The 19,490-nt window shown below is 37.0% G+C and overlaps 1 protein-coding gene across 1 annotated transcript in view; it reads right to left on the reverse strand.

The window, feature by feature from the left end:
- Positions 1 to 16,544: 16,544 nt before the first annotated feature.
- The window catches only part of LOC140231659 (chromobox protein homolog 7-like), a 67,519-nt gene continuing 64,573 nt past the window's right edge, over positions 16,545 to 19,490 (reverse strand). Inside the window, exon 5 of the mRNA XM_072311812.1 lies at positions 16,545 to 18,292. Coding sequence (XP_072167913.1) covers positions 17,603 to 18,292 — 690 coding nt within the window. The 3' untranslated portion in view covers positions 16,545 to 17,602. The remainder of the gene's footprint in view (positions 18,293 to 19,490) is intronic.

Genomic DNA, 19,490 nt, shown 5'->3' on the forward strand with positions numbered 1-19,490 from the left:
CATATTTAACACCGGACTTTTTGCAGTATATCATCCTATCCAATTCGCCGCTTACTTTTCTCCACATCAATCCCAACTCGGAGTTTATATGACACTCCACCCGCACTCCCTGTCTCAACCGCAAGTCCTCTTCCTTCTCTCCGGAGACCAACAGGAACCAGTCATCCTGGTATCAATACTTGATAGACGCCCTTGCCCACCATCGCTATCCGACACTCTAAGTATAAATATCGACCAACCCCATTTTTCATAATCATATTATTATCCACCTCGTTTAAATCTCACTTTTCATCCGCAGTCACCAGCTATCCACCATTCCTGACTTCCGTTCATATTCCACAACTCTCTGTTGGCACAGTGTTGAGTTTCTTTCCCTATTCAGAGCCAATTTCATATTGTCTCCACAACATGGCGTCTTCAATAACATTCCTTAAGAGCATGCATCAAAGTCTTAGTGCTTCTTTCCGGTATGAAACCGGGATGAACTCATCAGCTCTACCCTCACTTTCTGTCATATCTTGCGCTCTCCGTTCAAGTAATGTGTCTTCTACTCCCGCCATGCCTTTGTTCATTATCATAGCATCCTCGCATATTTCCAGGAATGTGCGTGGTGCACAAAAGCCAAAAGGGATTGTCCGTAGATTGAAAAGTTCACTTACGTGTTTATGAACTGGAAGCGAGTCAAATAATTATGTAAAGCGATGATAAAATGCGACATACAGGCAGATGTTTTCACTAAGAGAGGTGCAAATACTTCCTTTACTCGGTTCAGTATTTTGATGCAGTGTTTGATGGCCACTTGAAGGAAGCTGCATCACCAATGGGTTCTTAAGGGTGAAAAGAAAATCATCCTCCAGGAGGTAGTAGTATCAACATCAGGAGGGTTTTAGATAAAGGACCATCTTCTGACTTAAGTAGAGTGATACATTTTGAATGTGTGAAAGCAACTCACTTGCGAATCGCCGTTTATGTTATCTGCTCACTACTAGAAAGATCGTATAATAGACTTTAATGCCATTTACGAACTCACGCGGGACATAATTTTAGATGCATGTCTTCATGCAACATTTATCTGCTTGACTCTATCAGTTTGAATTGTTGCGACTGAGTTTTTAGCATAATGAAGATAATGCGAAGAAAATGCTGAGATGAAGGGCGGTAGAAGAAGAGAAGAAGAACAAGAACAGGAAGAAGAAGAAGACGAAGAAGAGGAAGAGAGAAAACGAAGTCTGTGGTAGCTACACAGATTAGCAGCTTGTGCTTACATGTGCCCACGTAATTTTTTTCTTACGAAAGCGAACAGACAGTGCTCTGAAATAACATTTAATGGATATCAAGGGAGCTGTAAAAAGATTGAGGTCAAGTCATAAATTATACAATGTAATGGGTACTTTAGACGTCACCATAATCCACTACAATAATCATCATAATGCACTACAATATAAATTCGGTCTTAGCTGTAGATCTAAAGTAAAACGTGTAACTGCCAGTCGAAAACCAATGCACAAATGTCTTCCTGTATTTCCTTGGAAGGAACAGCAGAAACCAACGACAGCTCCCCGAAAGAGCAGGCGACCGTCTCTGGGGGTAGTCAGTATAATGTCTGATGGTAAAACTGTGAAATCGTCTCCGACCGGTAGAATTCCCTGAACGAAAACCCTTGGTGACGAGGAGTGTTAGTCACGCCTCATTGTGTTTAATCAGTAGGTCCGCCTCGCTTCTCCGATAGGTCTCTCAGAGAACGACTCGACGATGTTAAAAGGTAGAGGTGCTTCTTCTCTGTACAGTTCCCCTCGTTTTTCCCCATCACAGGGAATCATGCTCATTGAGCCATCAAGCTGCATTTTGTATAAATGCAGTTAAAGATCATACCAACAACAACAAAAAGTGTCACAAACAATGGACAACAAAAAAATAATGAACATTTAAAGATGGAAACTTGAATTGCCACTTTGTCACTGAACAGTGATACGGGTCACAATCAAATAATGCAAACTAATCGAATTGACTTAGATCGAATCAAATTCAATTCAATTCATTAGTTATAATCTATTTCTATCCAACGAAAGGATAAAACTAAATACAAAGCATACATTACACAAATGGTATTGTTTTATCAATTTGTCAAAGATACACAATACAGTGTGGATCATAGAGTATGGATATGTGCGATTAACTATGATAGTAAGAATAGTAATGTATGCTTTGCAAGGTTGACAGAAATATTATCACATCTATCGAAAAGAGTGGTCTCTTGGAACGCAGAGCTTGTAAAACATGATCACTTAATATTAGTGGGTAACGTATCAGCCAAAATATATTTGTGTACAGCTAGATCTGCTAACTCTTAAACGTAATCAGAAAATTTAATCAGAAAAGATAATGGCATCTGTCGGATAAGAATAATACATGGAGCATCTCCAGATGTGTTCTTTGTATGAAGTAAATTCCAATAAAGCAAAATCAGAGCCAAGCTCCACATACGAAAAAAAGAAGAAGAAAAAAAGGTAGAGTTGAATAGCCTGGTAATGATGCCGATGTTGACCTAAGGCGTGGCTTCCATGATTTCTATATTTACAAGCCAATGGGAGATCCTGAGAGGCAATGACGTCATCGTCTCATCTAATTAACCTATTTCTGATTCTATTCAATTCAATTCAATTCATTTATTTTCATTCTTTTTTTTTCTTTCAACAAAAACATAACACAAGATAGATCAGGTGTTACATCATAAACAAAAAACATTTGCCTTTGCAATAAATAAATGATATCGATAAATATAAGAGCGCATACTGGTAAAAAAATAAAAATAATACAAAGTCATGCTTCAGTTGAAAAAAAAAAGGAAGAAAGAATAGAGAGGTCCACTAAAAAGCAAAGCTTGTAGATTGTGAACCACTCATAAAACTTATGAATTACTTATTTACAAACACTTGTGACAAATTTGATATACGACAGGACGGGACAAAACAGAAGAAACACAACAACATGACACAACTTGCCAGAATAGATGAAAAGTATGGAAGGAAAGAAAGAAAAAGAGAGAATGAGAGAATGCCTACACGCTGAACAAGGGAACTGGAACAGGGGATGGTACAGAATGTGCTTCATAGAGTTGGCGCTGCATGCAGCTGTGCAAGGATTGTGATGGCTACTTCTTTACGTAATAATGAATTCAGTGATTGAATGATTGGTGGGTGGATGATAAACCCTGAGGTTGACGAGACCTATAGCTAAGGAAAAAAAAATATCAGAGAGGATTTAATAGAAAAGATTTCATTAAATCAGAGAGGATTTAGAAAAGATTTCAACTTGCGCTTAAAAGAATACAAAGATGGGGAATTTTTTATTTCACAGCTCAGTGAGTTCCAAAATCTAGGACCGGTATATATAAATGTATTCTGAGCCAATAAAGTTCTCAGGAGGGGTAAATGAAACTCATTAGATTGTCTAGTGGGATAATTATGAAAAGACTAGATTGTACTAATGTTTGTAATATGCGGCCTCCACGAAAGTTTATCGTCCACTGTGATTCCAAGGAATTTTATATGAGAAACTCGTTCTTACAAAGTGTCATCAAAAGCAATACCTGTGCCTAAATCTTCTAAAGAATTACTAAAAAGCATATACTTAGTTTTCTGGAGATTAAGTGATAGTTTATTAGCTCTTATCCACTGAGTTACTTTTTTTTTCAATTCGGAATTAACGATGCGTACAAGAGTATCTGGATTTTGGTGAGAAAAGAAAATATTTGAATCATCAGCAAAAAGTATAAATGAGAGTATGTCAGATGATCTGCAAAAGTCATTAATATAAATGATAAAAAGTAAAGGTCCTAATAAACTACCATGTGGGACGCCACATTTAATGAATTCTAAACACGAGCTGTACTCGTTCAGAGATACATTTTGTTTTCGGTTTTGTAGGTAACTCCTGAACCACTCCAAGGCCTTCCCGCGTATTCCATAATGAGACAGTTTATAAAGTAATATTTCATGATTAATTGTATCGAAGGCCTTGGAGAAGTCCAGGAAGATTCCAATAAGATGAGAATGATTATCAATAGTATGCGCAGCGTGGTCAATAAACTTTAAAAGAGCATGAATGGTGTCATGTTTCTGACGAAATCCAAATTGAGAATTTGTAAAAACATTATGCAAATTCAGAAAATTAATTGTTCTTGTAAATATCAGGCTTTTCTAATATTTTAGATAAAGATGAAAGCAAAGAAATAGGTCTATAATTACATATATCAGAATCATCTCCTTTTTGATTAAAGGGAAATCTTTAGCTATTTTCATAAAATCAGGAAAAACACCACTTGATAAGGATTTATTGAAAAGATATGAAAGTGGGTCAGCAATTGAAGATATGATTCCCTTTAGAATAAAATTACTGATATTGTCATAACCGGCACTTCGCTTGTTATTCATTGCGGTATAAAACAATATCTATCATTTCATATTTTGTTGTTGGAACAAAAAAAAAAAAAAATAGAACTAGAATTGGATTGACCTAAGAATTTAGAAAAATGTATATATTCCAATCATTGAAAAATAAGAGTTAAAAATATTGACTATATCATTGGGATCTTCAAAAACTTTATTATCATGTCTTATTTTTGTAATTTCTTATTTCTTTTTTTGATATATTCATAGCCTGCTTCAACACCTTCCATGTATTTTTTATATCATGTTTATATTTTTCTAACTGAATCATGTAATATCTTCTCTTTTCCAACCGTATAATCTTCGTTAAAATATCTTTATACGAAGTGTAATTATTTTTTGACTTCTCAGTTTTTTTTTCTTTTTGAATTTATAATATAACCTATTTTTTCTATTTATTTAACGAAGAAGAGATTTTGTAATCCATGGTAATTTAGGGGAAGTTTTATAATTAACTGACTTTTCTTTTAAGGTGGAAATATATTCATCTAAATATCTATTGATTATCCCTTAAAAATTTAAACGATACATTTATATCATCATCATCATAAACACTAGACCAATCAGCCCTATCTAAGTTAGCACCAAGGCTAGCCAAATTTTCTGGTGTAGCTCTACGTCTTGATGAAGAAGAATGAAACTTATTAACACAGTGTTTAAGGTCAAAACATGCTATAATGGGGAAATGATCAGTAATATCAGATAACATTATAGAAGAATTTAAAATCTGCACAGAATTAGCAAAAATATTATCAAGGAGGGTGGCGGAATGATTTGTAACACGAGTTGGCTTCGAAATTAATGGCAAAAAAGAAGCTGACAAAAACATTTCAAGAAATTATCGAGATGTATTATCATCATTCATAATCAAATCAATGTTAAAGTCACCCATTATGAAAATATTTGTATTAATAAAAAAAGGGGCTTTTTAATAAGTTTGTTATACAATCCAGAAAATCTTTAGGACTTGAACTTGGGGGTTTATAAACAATACCAATCATAATATTTTTACTTTGCGGAATGAACATTTCCACAAACAGGGACTCTAAAATATCATTCATGATACTAAATTAATCACAAACACTATATTCAAATTTTTGAGATAAATAAAACGCAACCCCACCACCCGTCCTGTTCACTCTGTTATTAACAATAAAATCATAACCATTTAATGCATACGGCAAATTATCATCAGATGAAAACCATGTTTCAGTTAAGCCTATTACTGTAATTTGATGTTTATTTTGGTTATCTAATGATATCTGTAATTCATCAAAATGTTTATTAACACTCCTTATATTTAGATGTAACATAGAAAATGTGCATTCTGAAAAACTCTTTGTAAAATCTTTGAATTGATCAACAGTGACATACTTAGAAGGAGTTTGAGTTATATTATGTTCAAAATCAAAATCATTATAAATCTTTTGAAGATTAGTTAACATTTTTGGCAATAAGATTACCAAAAAAAGCAGACAAATGTAACTTATTCTGACTTAATTTTGAAGGGAAGCGTCTAAACAAATCAAAGAGTTCATCATCATCAAGGGAATCAAATGCTGCAGTGAGTCAATTAGCCATAAGGAGAGTCATAAAGTATATGAATGCATGTCGACTGACGAGTTTGTAAAGGAATGAAATATGATGGCACAAGGGAAGCACTAACAACCCTGGGTTCACGGATAGTACAGCGAGTAGGCAAATTCACATAGAGATAGATTTCTGGCAACATAATCAAAAACATAGAATACATAAACAGCATAGGAAAAGAACATAGAATACATAAACAACACATGTAGAAAGTGTACACACAATTAGTCAAAGTCTATAAAAGAACTTTGACTGGACCAGTACAAAGCATGTAAACGGACATTATGTAATGGTTGGCAATGTTATAGCACATGATTCACAATTCAATACAGTTATGTAAAATTAAAGAGTATATGGTAAGCAAAAAAACACCACCCCAAAACAACAACAACAAAAAGAAAAAACCCAAACAAATAAAGAAGGAAAAAAAAAAAACACACATCTTGTTTCCTGTTTTCCCGAATGGAGATAACATCCATTCAAACATTGTCAGTTTACGAACAGTTATTTTAATGCGTAGTTATTGTGATTGTAATATTCAAAGTCTCACTTCGACCATCGACCATGAAATATTGATTCATAATCTTAATACGTATGGAGTACGAGGTCACGCTCTGCTCTGGTTTATAAATTATTTACAAAACCGTCAACAGTATGTTAGTTTTCAGTCTTATATAAATAACAGAAACTTGATATTGAATGTACCTTGAGGGGTACCTCAAGGCTCTATTTTAGGGCCTTTGTTGTTTAATATTTACATGAATGATATCATAAACTCTTCTCCATCTTTGAATTTTATGTCTTTTTGCTGATGATACATCCATTATTACATCAGTTCATGATACAGGGACCCTTGTTAATCGTTTGAATAGTGAATTATTAAATATATTGTATTGGTTTGAATCAAACAAGTTATCTTTGAATGTTGACAAGACCGCAAATTTTGTTCATTTTAGAAAACCCTACTCACAAGACTTTAATGTCAGTTTATCAATTGATGGGTTTTCTCTTTGCGAGAAGCAGGCTATTACATTTTTAGGCATTACAATCGATTCTCATTTGACATGACCTGTCTACAAAGGACCCTATCAAGAAATATTGGCGTACTATGGAAGTTGAAAGATCTTTTATCGGAACGATCCCTGATTAACTTATATAGTTCTTTAATTTTGCCTCATATACTGTATTCAAATATTGTATGGGGAAATTGTAGTATTACTAAACTGAATTCATTGTACAGTATTTACTCCAAAAGCGTGCCATTCGAGACATTACTAATTCTATATTTATCTCATACAGATCCTTTATTTCATCGTTTGCATACTTTGAAGCTTCATGACATCCACATTTTACAAACAGGTATATTTATGTACAAGTACGCAACAAATCAACTTCCCTCTTTATTTCATAATATATTTCACTTAAATTCGAATATACACACATATCCAACTCGCCGTTAGACAGACTTTCACCTTGTGAACCCCAAAACTGTTTTAGCTGAGAAATCAATTAGACATTACGGTCCCGATGTCTGGAACAACCTACATGATCAATTAAAGCAGTGTACTTCACTTTTTTCCTTTAAGGCTCATCTAAAAAAGTATCTGTTATTGAAATATGTTTCCAGTTAGTCGTCTTTGGTCAATGTATTTTTTTCTTTTTTTTTCTAAAGTCTCAGTCAGCCCTGACCCATACAAAATGTTTTTCAATTTTTTCCATTCCCTCCCATTCTTTTCTTTGATAATGACTTTACAGGGGCACTTATTTGTATATTGTACCTTCAGTAAAGCACATACTTTACCCTCAAAATATGCATGCTATAGCATTCATTCCCTCTTGCACTGTCACCTGCACACACGACGCACTGTCACTCGCACACACCTACACTTCTATTGTCTATTATACCAGTAGTCAATGGTGCTGCGTGCTATTCTTTTTTCTTTAAAGCGCCAAGTCACTGTTTTTCTTTTCCGTTGTTTTGTTCTTCTTCTTGAGCAAAATGTGTTTCGTGTATCAAGATTAAGAGTTTTATGAGCACATTTATAATTGGTGTTGTATTATATTCGTATTGTATATATATATATATATATATATATATATATATATATATATATATAGGGCCTCATCCACGTCAAGCTCTGCTTATGATGACGGTCCCCTGTATTGATTTCTCGTCTGTTCATAGATACAATATGCCTTAATATGTTATTTTGATTCATTATGTCACTACAGACTGATGTTGTTACGAAAATGATATTTCTTGTATTGATTTGTATGTTAAACTCTCTCTCTCTCTCTCTCTCTCTCTCTTTTTGCATACTCTGTCTGCCCCCCCCCCCCCCCCAAGAAAAACGCAGTATCTGACATTTTTGTCGATTTTCACTTTTTTGCATAAATATAGTTAGTGGGCAATCCTTGTTTATATGACATATTCAGATTTTTGAAAAAATGTTTGGAAAGCTGCTTTTCCGTATCTGCCAAACGCAGTATCTACACCTAACTTGCACTTTCCCCAAGGAAAAACGCAGTATCTACATGATGAATATTTCCCCAAGGAAAAACGCAGTATCTACAAAGCTAGTCTTAATTACCAGACATCGTTATTTACATATGTGAATACTTTGCCGGTTGTTCTGTAATTTGAACGTAAATTACTTTCTTTAGATATACTTGCTCAATAATAAAACATAATGTTCAAAATATCTAAACGAAATAATAATGATTAGTAAATATCTTCATGAGATCGTGATCTTTATATAAAACACAGTGTGTGATTAAGACTAACCGAGTGCACATTAAAACAATCCAGCACAACACTGACAGCTTGCAGCTAGCAGCTGCACTGAGCATGCAGCAGCACAGGGCCCGGCTAGTCAGCATACAGTGGGAGTGTGTAGGCCTACTTGGATTAAAACAAAATGTTGTCGCGGGGAAAATTACTCGTGAGCCTAGCCCTCAAGAAAAATGTATCTGCAGATAATGAGTAAGTTATTCAAAACTATTTCAATATTGAAAAAATAAAGCTGATCGTTTGTCACACGAAGCGAGGTAAACACAAATGCATGTTCATGTTGATGTTTGTCACACGAAGCGAGGTAAACACAAATGCATACATTTGTGTTTACCTCGCTTCGTGTGACAAACGATCAGCTTTATTCTTTCATATTTTACCACGATGATGAACATCTTCCGTACTAGAGTAAAATATCCCGTTTGCGGCAGTTTAAGCATTGTTAAGGGTTTTTCCAACTTGTAAACAAATTAGGCAAATTATTTTCAACCATTTCATATATCATAGACAAGATTATTCATTAACGCAATTGTTTTCATGAAAGAAATTTACCATTGACCAACGCAGTTTTCATGATTTACGAGGGCAAAACCCGGCACAATTTTCGCCGATAAGGACGATATGCGACGTAGTATTTCTGCTTGCGGCACGATGTACAATCCCTATGCAATACGCGCGTGCTCCGCGATCTTTAGCTGAACGCCTTCACATGTCTCGCGAACATTGCGTAAGCGCCAATTCCCATTGCGAAAGCACGTGAAAATAGCGTGCGCACATGCATTGGCCGCAAACAAGATCGCAATTCTGGCGGTGTTGTTGATGTCTTTCTCGTGTTTTTCTCATTTTTTTTTTCGATGGTAACATCCACTTTCCGAAAAAATGGCGGCCCACATCGGCTCGCGAAAATTCTGTTTTACGTGAGGATAATGTTTTCAAAATCCATGAACATCGAGAAAACGACAAAAAATCCAGTTTCTTGGACCATTGTTTCTTAACTGTTATGTTAAGAAGTACCGAAAATTTCATTTTGGATGCGATATGTTGTCATTTAGGTGAGAAAATTTCACTTTCGTCAGAGATCGTGCCCATTTTATCGGTTGGTTTTTGTTGATTGCTAGTGTGTTAGTATATGTGTAGTGTGCATGTAACAGTTCAATGCTGTGTTTAGCTGTATATTACCGTGTATGTTGTACCTGCCGCGAACGGCTGCACGGCCGCTTACTGACGCAGTTACTCTATTTCAATATTAACTTGTTGTGAAGTAACTTTGTTTTAATGTTAGGCCTAGACCCTAGTCAAAATTCCTCAGGCTCCGAATCCAAAAGTTTCGGCGAAAGGCAATAGATCTAGACTTGTTTGTGTTGTGTTGGATAAACGTCAGGTTATGTCACATGTTAGACCCTGTAACGTTAGATCTAAGTCTAAGTCTAAGACCTGTCTAGACAGTAACGTTTGAGTCTTGCGTCTCTTTTCTAACGTTAGACTTAACGTTAATCAGAACTTTCAGGGTCCGTATTCCGAAAGTCTAAAGAAAGATCTAGTGTAGGACTAGAATAGGCCTAATGATAGGGCAGGCCTGTTTATAAAACTAAGTAAGAAGTCTAAAACTAAAACTTAACCACTTAGAATCCTAAGTCTAGTGAAGTGTCAGTGTTACTTCATACTGTCTTAAAATTAGAGGGTCTAAATAGCTGACAATAGATTATGTGAAAAATAGGTAAATCAAATGGACAAAATAGAGACAGTTTAGAATAAGTTGTAATACTTGTATTTTAATTCTTATCTAGACCCTAGTGAGACTGGGTTACGTAAAATGCATGCATGATCCCATGCTGCATGCTAACGTTACAACTTAACAGTTACAAACATACAAGTAAAAAAAAGTTACATTCCAAATTTACATGACATCAAACGTTGGTTTGATCCAGAAGGAATAGGCCTAGAGAGTGGATGTAACTTCGATCTAGGCCTAGACCTTTTCTAATTAAAGAGTCCTGTCTCGTGGATAGGGCTTAGACTAAACCTTCTAGGCTATTTTTTTTTTTCTGTCAGTATCGTGCATGTATAGCCTGATGCTGTAGACTCGTGTAGCCTGCTACGTAGCCAGCCTAGAATAAACGATATAACTAGTCTAGCTCTAGATCGATCTGGGTCCAGACATCCGATTTAAATTTATTTTGGTCCAGACAGACTCTAGCCTAGACTGTACAGATCTAGATCTAACGTTAAATGCTAGTTTGCGGATAGGCCATGTAGCACCACATTACAGCCCTGGCAAGCATTCCGCTGTAGATACTGCGTTTTTCCTTGGGGAAATTCGTTCCATTGTAGATACTGCGTTTTTCCTTGGGGAAATCAGTCAATTGCATGGGGTTTCCCCAAAGTCTCTACATTTTCCTCGATAACTTAAAAACAAAACAAAAACACAAAATGATATTTTCCAGGAAAATTGGTAGCTAGATAGACTAAATTTCCACAATGAAGGAATTTTTCAAAAGAGTATTATTTTCCAGGGGCTTAGGCAAAAATATAAAATGGTGAATATCTCGGTTGTTGAGAAATAGAGCTGGATGTAGATACTGCGTTTTTCCTGGGGGGGGGGGCAGCTGTATCACTCTGCGGTTTTCATTTGTAATTGTATTTGGAGAAAGAAAATGCAGAAATAAACCAAACCAACCAAACCAAATTACTTTAACTGAATTCTTCTGTGTACACGTATAACACAAGAATCAGGATTGACTATCATTGCACCCACCTTTATCATGCACGAACCGAAATATTTAAAGCTGCACAATTTTATCAAGGATCTTTTGTTTTTAATAACCTTTCTTAGACTGATGATTTGAAAAAAAAAAAAATCAAAATGAAGTGTGTCAAATGTACAAAAGTGAATAATATTCACAAGATTGAACCTTCACCATACTTCCATACCTCAAGCCAGTCTCTTCCCTCTCTTTGTCTTGCTCTCCTGTCTCCGTGTATGGTGTCATGAATATGCATTTGTACAAAGTGGGTGTGGCCTGCTGGACTGCGTTGGAAAAAAAGATGGATCCAGACGAGACTGGGACGATGCCGTGTGAGGCGATGGAAGAATACAGTTATATGAACAGTAATTGTAAAAAAAAAAAAAAAAAAAAAAAAAGGTTTCTAGAGTAAACCGTCTGTAGTTACGATTTATGGAGAAAAATAGTGATATCTACTTGTGTTGTAGGCTTTATTGCAATATGTTTACATGGTAGGATTCTTTGTGATACAAGTGACCTACACATATGTTTTAAATGTTTTAAATCACTGCTCCCAATAGTAAACAGTACCTTTAATTGCGTAGTTCATGGGCGTAAGACTATGATATATAATGGTAAATGGGGCCATTTACAAACAAGCCTTTTCTGATTCATTTTGCCCCCCGCACATTTGTCCTGTACAAATATCAAATGCTACACATACATACATATATATTTGTGTGTGTGCGTGTGTGTGTGTGGAAATAAATGAATTAAATTCATTGGAAACTATTGTCAAGCTACGTTTGAATGTTATTATGTTTACCACAAGAAAAGCGAACAGCGAACTTTTTTTTTTGTTTTGTCAAAGTTCTAACTGCAATACCATTCCGCATTCTATCGTAAATAAACAGAATAAAGACACACACAAACGGAATGCTAGAAATGTCACTACAATCGGGCATACAATACGAAACTAATTACTGATTTTAAAGTTTGAGTAATGTGTATTTTTCACGAAGGAATGATATTGGAAGCAATCACTTACGCATTTTAGTTTAAGTGATGGTGTCATCATTTTGCAGGACTCCCATGAGTACATACACCGAAAAAAAAATATGAAAAATCAAAATTTTGGACTATAATACGCAAACTATGACGTCGATTCTCTCAAAAGTTATCATTGCCAGGTAAAGCTCACTTAACAACAAAATAAGAATTTGATGCAAATGATGCGCCCTTTCTTATTCTTTTCAGTAAATATAAAATGTGTGAAAATCTTTGTGCAGGTTAGAGTGAGGTTAGTGAAGAGATAGCATTTTCATTATTATCGACTTTGCGTATGTATTGCGATGGATATGGTTGTTTTGTGGAAAATATGAAAAAAGGAGATATTCTGGACCACTTATGAAGTCAGTCTGATAATAAAGAGGGAAATTTCATTGCATTACCACTAGTATAGTACAACATTAAAATTTTTATCAATAAGGAAGTTGTAAAATAATACTGTGAATTTCGCTTATTTTCCCAACGCAGTTTTTGAACAGTCAATATTATGAGTGTAAATAAGTGGGCTCATTAAGCCATCGCCTCCCAACTTGCCATAATTTATAGTTTGTACACAGAATCGTGATTTTTTTTCCCAAGACAATTTTGCCCCAAAACGAATATACCTGACAGATTAGTATTTTCAACCAGGAATAACATTATGTTATAATACACACACACAAAAAAAAAAAAATGTTTTTTTTTTTTTCGTACACGATAACATCAAATTATAACATAATTATTGCCATAAACTCACTCATGTGAGTATTCATATCAACTGTCCGAGAACGGTTTTGTAGGAATTAGTGAAACTTAATTTGCAAGTTCACAACGTAATTCCCTGAATTTCACTCGATTTTGATTTAAATCTTTACAGTCGTGCTTATAGAACTTTACTCTTTCTTTTCAAACTACCTTCCCAACAGTCCGAAATCCTCCCTCAAAATTCCGGTTTTTTTTTTCTCTCTCTCCTTGTCTGCCGTAAAACAAAAAAAAAGTCGTTCGCTTTGGTGCTGCTTTCCAGTTTCCCATTAGGGCCTATTCGCAGAACACACAGCCACACACACGCACACACGCGCGCGCACACACGCGCACACACACACGCGCACACAGACACACACACGCACACAGGTGCAGCGCATGGCAGAGAGGAAAATATCAGTGCGATATATCTCGAGAAAGAATACGAGCACATACACACATCCATGGCAAATCTAGTATGTCACCCACAAAGATCAATGTATTATGAGCTCTTGAGCTTTAATCTGTTTATCATGCATATTTTGTCCACACTGTCATATTGTTTACTCAAGTTATGCTTTGTTATGCCTCTGGAGCGAAATCTTTGTGTCTTGCCTTGTAGGATTTTCACTGTAGAGCCATATTATGCTTTTTTGATATGACCAAAGAATCGTCATTTTCTTTATAAAACAGATTGAAGAGCTTGCTTCCAAAAGGCGCTAAATCCATTGAAAAATGATGGATTTAGCGCCTTTAAAAAGCAAGCTCTATAATTGTGTATATTATATATATATATATATATATATATATATATATATATATATATATATATATATATTCTTTGTCTACTATGCTAAAAACATTTGAAATGAATTTTCTGTCACAAAACATGATACCCAGTCGAGAGGGATCGTTAGTAATTATGTTCACAGCTCCGTAGATCTCAACCTACTTTCATTCGCAGGTAGCATTTGAGATGTGAACAAATCCATATGTATCCAAATTCTTATGTATCAGTCTATACTATTAATTAATATCTATGTAACACACGTGCATGTAATTATGTATGTACCTGTGTGTGTGTGTGTGTGTGTGTGTGCGTGTGTGTGTGTGTGTTTGTGTTTCCGTATGTGTGCGCAAACCAGCACGCACATACTCAGAGAGGTTTGCATGCCATGTTTCTTGCGTAATGCTTTCCAAGTTAACCAACCATTACTTTATCTTCAAAGACGCCCTGCTCGCCGCCTGATACAAGTCGGGGTAGACAAAAGGCGGGACAACAATTACTGAAACATTCTGTGGAGCTATTGCACGCCTGAATTATGTGTCTCTTGATACTGGTGGATCCCCTCACCTCAGCCTGTGCAAACGGCTGACATCTTTCCAAAGCATTTGCTGAGCTTTCAAGCATTCATCTGTCGAAGATATTTATCTGCAATTGCCACAAGTTAATTGTGTTCACGCTTAACCTGGTCCACATAATGAGGGCAATTTACAATCAAGCAAAGAACGTCGCTTTAATTCCATGTTGAATTTTGTATACCATATCTAGATCAGAGATTAAAAATACAAATGCTTATATAAAACATATGTTTTATGTAACATACAGGATAAGTGATCAGGGTGCCAACGATTCAACAAGTGCAAAAGGGCAGATCATGACAGCTGAGACAGACTTTGCTTTTTTTTCATAATAGAACAAAATTTATTCATCTTTTTCCTTTTTTTGTACGCAAGAGTTGTGAGAACTGTACATGGTTGAATCAACAAAACGAGAGAGACGCAAGTTGTTCTTATACAGTTTATACACTAAAATCTCTCTCTTCAGACAATGGTAATTGTTTCTCGACAAAAAACAAGTATGGCATTACTACCATGACCTCTGGACAGGTCATGCCAATTCATACAACATGCTTTATTTACACATCACATGTAAATATATACTGCCACCCTCACACCGCTAACTTTCACTATTTCTTGCCGCAAACGAATTAGCCTTCCGCGAAACACATCATCACATTTTTTTTGCATTTCATTTTACATCTGCCGCTTACAATATTTTGCACTTACAAAATTGCCTCCACGTATGTACAGTCTCTTAAAAATATATCTCGTACGTAAAAAAATGTGTACCTTTCAGCTTTCTCCTTTCTATGTACATACGGGTTCGACTGCTGAACGTTCAACAAGGAAGCTTTCTTTCTGCGCAGATGATCACACGGTAAGTCATTTCCCAACGGCACTATACCAAAACACTCTCAATTCTGTACAATCAAATATTGCTGTTCCGAGGCTCACTTTTATAATGCCAGATGAGAAACCGCCTACTTCTTTAATTCGTGATTCATGGTAACAAACAATAAAAGAAACACAAGGAATAGACATAAAAAATATATCATTCCAGCAAACAAAAAGAACAGAAAATAAACAGGGTATATGCTTCATCACAACATTATCACTTTATCACAATAGTTATTCCGTCCATCGCTTAATTTTTCTCTTCCGTCTGTCATTGCAAAGGCACTTCTACGTTTAGTCGTGTTTTTTCTTTTCGTCAAACGTAACCTTCAAGTTTTGCCCCTTCCTTCTTGTAAACATTTCATAGAGAGTCATGCTGAAACAGCTGCCATTAACATCAAATTAGCACAAAAATGAGCGAGTTCATCTACTCGCCTGTAAAGTCGCTCAAAGTACTGTCAAGGTAGAGGCGAGGGGAATTTAGTGAGGTCAGTTTACAGCTAACCCCCTTGTTTAAAAGAGATGGACAACGACAAGCTCACCAACATCAATAACATGCTTGTTTCTTCCAACATTTTGGAATGCATGGATCATATTAAAAATACCGTATGTACACCTTGAACACATATGAAGTAAGAATGTTACGGGTTGCTGTCTTCTTGAGAAACAGTAAAATGTAACGAGCACAAGACTCTCATGCCTACTTTTGGGTTGTTGCCATCCATTTCATTGTCTTGGAGTACATCGGATGGTATGATAGTATTCTATTTCAGTACAAAAACATAAAACAATGCAATAACAATGTTTCAAGGAGCAATGCCACCTCTTAAATGAATTATGTCCAGATTCATCAAATGGTTATTTTCTTCATCATCCCAGTCGTGTGAATCGTACAAGAATAGTCTCCTCACAAACCATTGCAGGTCATTCCAACACCGTCGACAAAAAAAGAAAAGGCGAATGAAAACACACTACTACAAGGAAAGCATAGGTTAAAAAATACATTTAACATCAGTGAACGATCACACATGACAAATGATTACAGCTTTAATCAATCTCTCACACAAGAAACATCACTTAAATGGAAAGACAACTTACTGTTTAAGTTAACTCCGAAAATGGAAGGCTTTCTAGCTATCCTTCTACCCTACGAGGCACGGGAGGCTAAGTAAAGTCTCGATGGTAAAATCTCGATGGCACAGTAAAACAACTGACATTTAGACAGGCCTATAACCGTATAGTTGTGCGTTAGGTTATACGAATTAACAGTCATTTATCGTCCCGATCAAAAAATGAATATAAGACAAGACACGTGTACGAATAGTGCGCACTACGAAAATATGAGATCATTTCGATAGTAGACCGACGTGCCTGGTGTACGACAAATCGTTTTGCCAAATCCACTCAACAATACACTGATACACACGACCCATCCATGAATACGCTTGCATAAAAACTACCTCTGCCGTTCACGTGTCTATCTTTCCATGCCTCCACAGTACGGGCATTGGAACCGTGAGACTGAACCAAAAGACATAGCAAACCAGACAGTCTCGAGAAAAAGTTCGGACCCTTCTTAGTAACATTTCGAGGGAACCCATTCCCACATCCCCAATATGCCAGAGCTCGCTCCTTGCAAGAATGCATACGTCACGGGGAACGACTCAAGCTAGCCTTCTTTACAGTCCATAATGCTTCATTCTAGTTCCCTCTTTCTACATTGCCTTCTTCATCTTTCAACCGATCATCCACAAAATGTTCGGTCTTCGCTTTTCAGAGAGTTATTTTTACTTTTCTGTCTTTTTTTTTCGGACAAGTTGTAGAAGAAAGTGTGCCGAGAAAGGGTTCAAGATGAGGATGCAGTCCAAATCTCGACAACTAGCTCTTTAAAAGGAAAACTGTTGCAGTTTTCTGCCTGTTATCCACAATGCAGTCGCGCACGTATTTCCGTGAACAATCAGATCACGAACCTCATCAGGTTTTAGGTAGATCATCTGACGATTTACGCCATTGTCTCAGCGGGACTACGAACTGCACCAACCGCTACTGTGCCCCGAGACGGACGAAGGCGACTCGCATTCCCGAAAGAATCCCGCCGGTGTGTTGCCTTCCCTGATAGCAACTGTCACATTCCCGACTGTGACGTCAGTCACGGTCACGTGCAGGTTTTCCTCTACCGAACTGCGGTACTTCCGCAGCAGCGCAAACTTGCCCTGCTTCAGGCTGCCTACTGGTGGCGTGGGGGACGCCATCATATTGCGAGCGCCCTCGTCGCTGGGTGTGGTAGGGAGTGACGCCGACGTCGGAGTGGCGGCACAGGGCGACGGCAGGCTGCCGGCGAGTGGGGAATTGGCGTCGCGACAGTTGCCAAACTTTGGCTCGCTCTGAATACTCTCGTTCTGGTGATCTCTGAGGAACAGCGACTTTGGTTTCTTCAGGATCCTCAAATCGTGCTCGCGGTTGGACATCAGCGGGTAGTTCCCATTGCTGTCCTTCACTTGACTCTTCTCTACTACTGTGGGAGCGCTGGACATGCGTGTTTGGTTCGGTCCATTGTCCGGCAGCGCCTTGGTAAAGTCCTGCTCCTCTATAGTCTTTGCTTTGGTCACAGCTTGTTCCTGGTTCTGGATCTGCGTGAGTTCCGTCAAGAGACGATCCTTGTGTGCCTTGGCCACCAGGTCGTTGCTACCCGTTTTTCTCCACGACTTAAGCTCCTGCACAGGAAGAAAGAAGAAGAAGGAACAAACGAATGAACTCAAGAGTTAACACACTAGTTAGGAACAGTAGGCCTACTTGGCTCTGTGAATGAAAGCAAAGGTGTCGGATCAAAGGAACATTTAGAGGGTGCAGATCATGCATTTTATGTGGGTCTGATTTATTATGCAAGCCTCGTGATTTTCTTCGGTAGGGTAACAGAAAAGAATCGATTGTATGTATACGTGTACGAAGTACAAACCTACGCTCTGAGGCAAACACAAATGGGGGGGGGGGGTCCATGCTATTCACATAGTACAATGGCGGTAATTATACAAGAGAGGATCATAAAGATGATATCAAAGTAATATGAATACGCATTCACAAGGACGCCATGGCTTCCATGTGGTGTTAGTTTTTTTTTTTTCACTTTCTCTGGCGTAAAGGTTGCGGTGTTTGACAAACTGAGCAACGGAGATGTCATCACATATCGTTAGACAATATGGCTAATCAAAGTTAAGACCATGCGTGGTCCAGGAGTATTCGTAACTCGTTAATGAATTTGGCAAATGGCCACGGAGGAGAGCCAAGCAAGCATTGTCAGCTATTGAAGACAGAATCCTGCGGAACCTCATACAATACGTAAAGCTCGAACGACAAAACTGAACTTAGAACCAAGGAAGTTACGATGCAGCGTGTCATGGTATTTTAATGTTCATCAACTTGCCAGTCTTGTTCAAGAACGTAACCATCCAGAACTGCAGAGATGCACATGTTTGTACTCAATCAAAGACGTATTCTGTCGTGAATTATAGGCACAAGTCCTTGTAATTTGAAACAGTCGTAGACCTCTCTACATATGTCGACGCATTTTAAATCATAGTTTTCCAAGCGTCGGATGAGAAATTTGGACACACTGCTGGATATAATCTCATGCAGTTCAGAAGTGGCATTCGACTTGAAGCACTATCACCATACAAAAATAGTATGAAAAAAAGAAGAAGATAAAGGCTAGTAAATAAACCTATTTCTGACGGTATGTAGGCTACATGCGTTACCATAAAAGTAGTGGAAAAATACGGCAATAGATATAAAACGTGACCTTTAGGATTACTGCCGTTTTTACAGCTTAACCAGAAAGAGAGTCCAGGTAATATGAATTGGAAACGACAACGATTTTGTTTAAACCATATTCACACCACGTGCCCTATATGTACA

The sequence above is a fragment of the Diadema setosum genome, chromosome 8 (assembly GCF_964275005.1).
Source record: "Diadema setosum chromosome 8, eeDiaSeto1, whole genome shotgun sequence".
Taxonomy (NCBI): domain Eukaryota; kingdom Metazoa; phylum Echinodermata; class Echinoidea; order Diadematoida; family Diadematidae; genus Diadema; species Diadema setosum.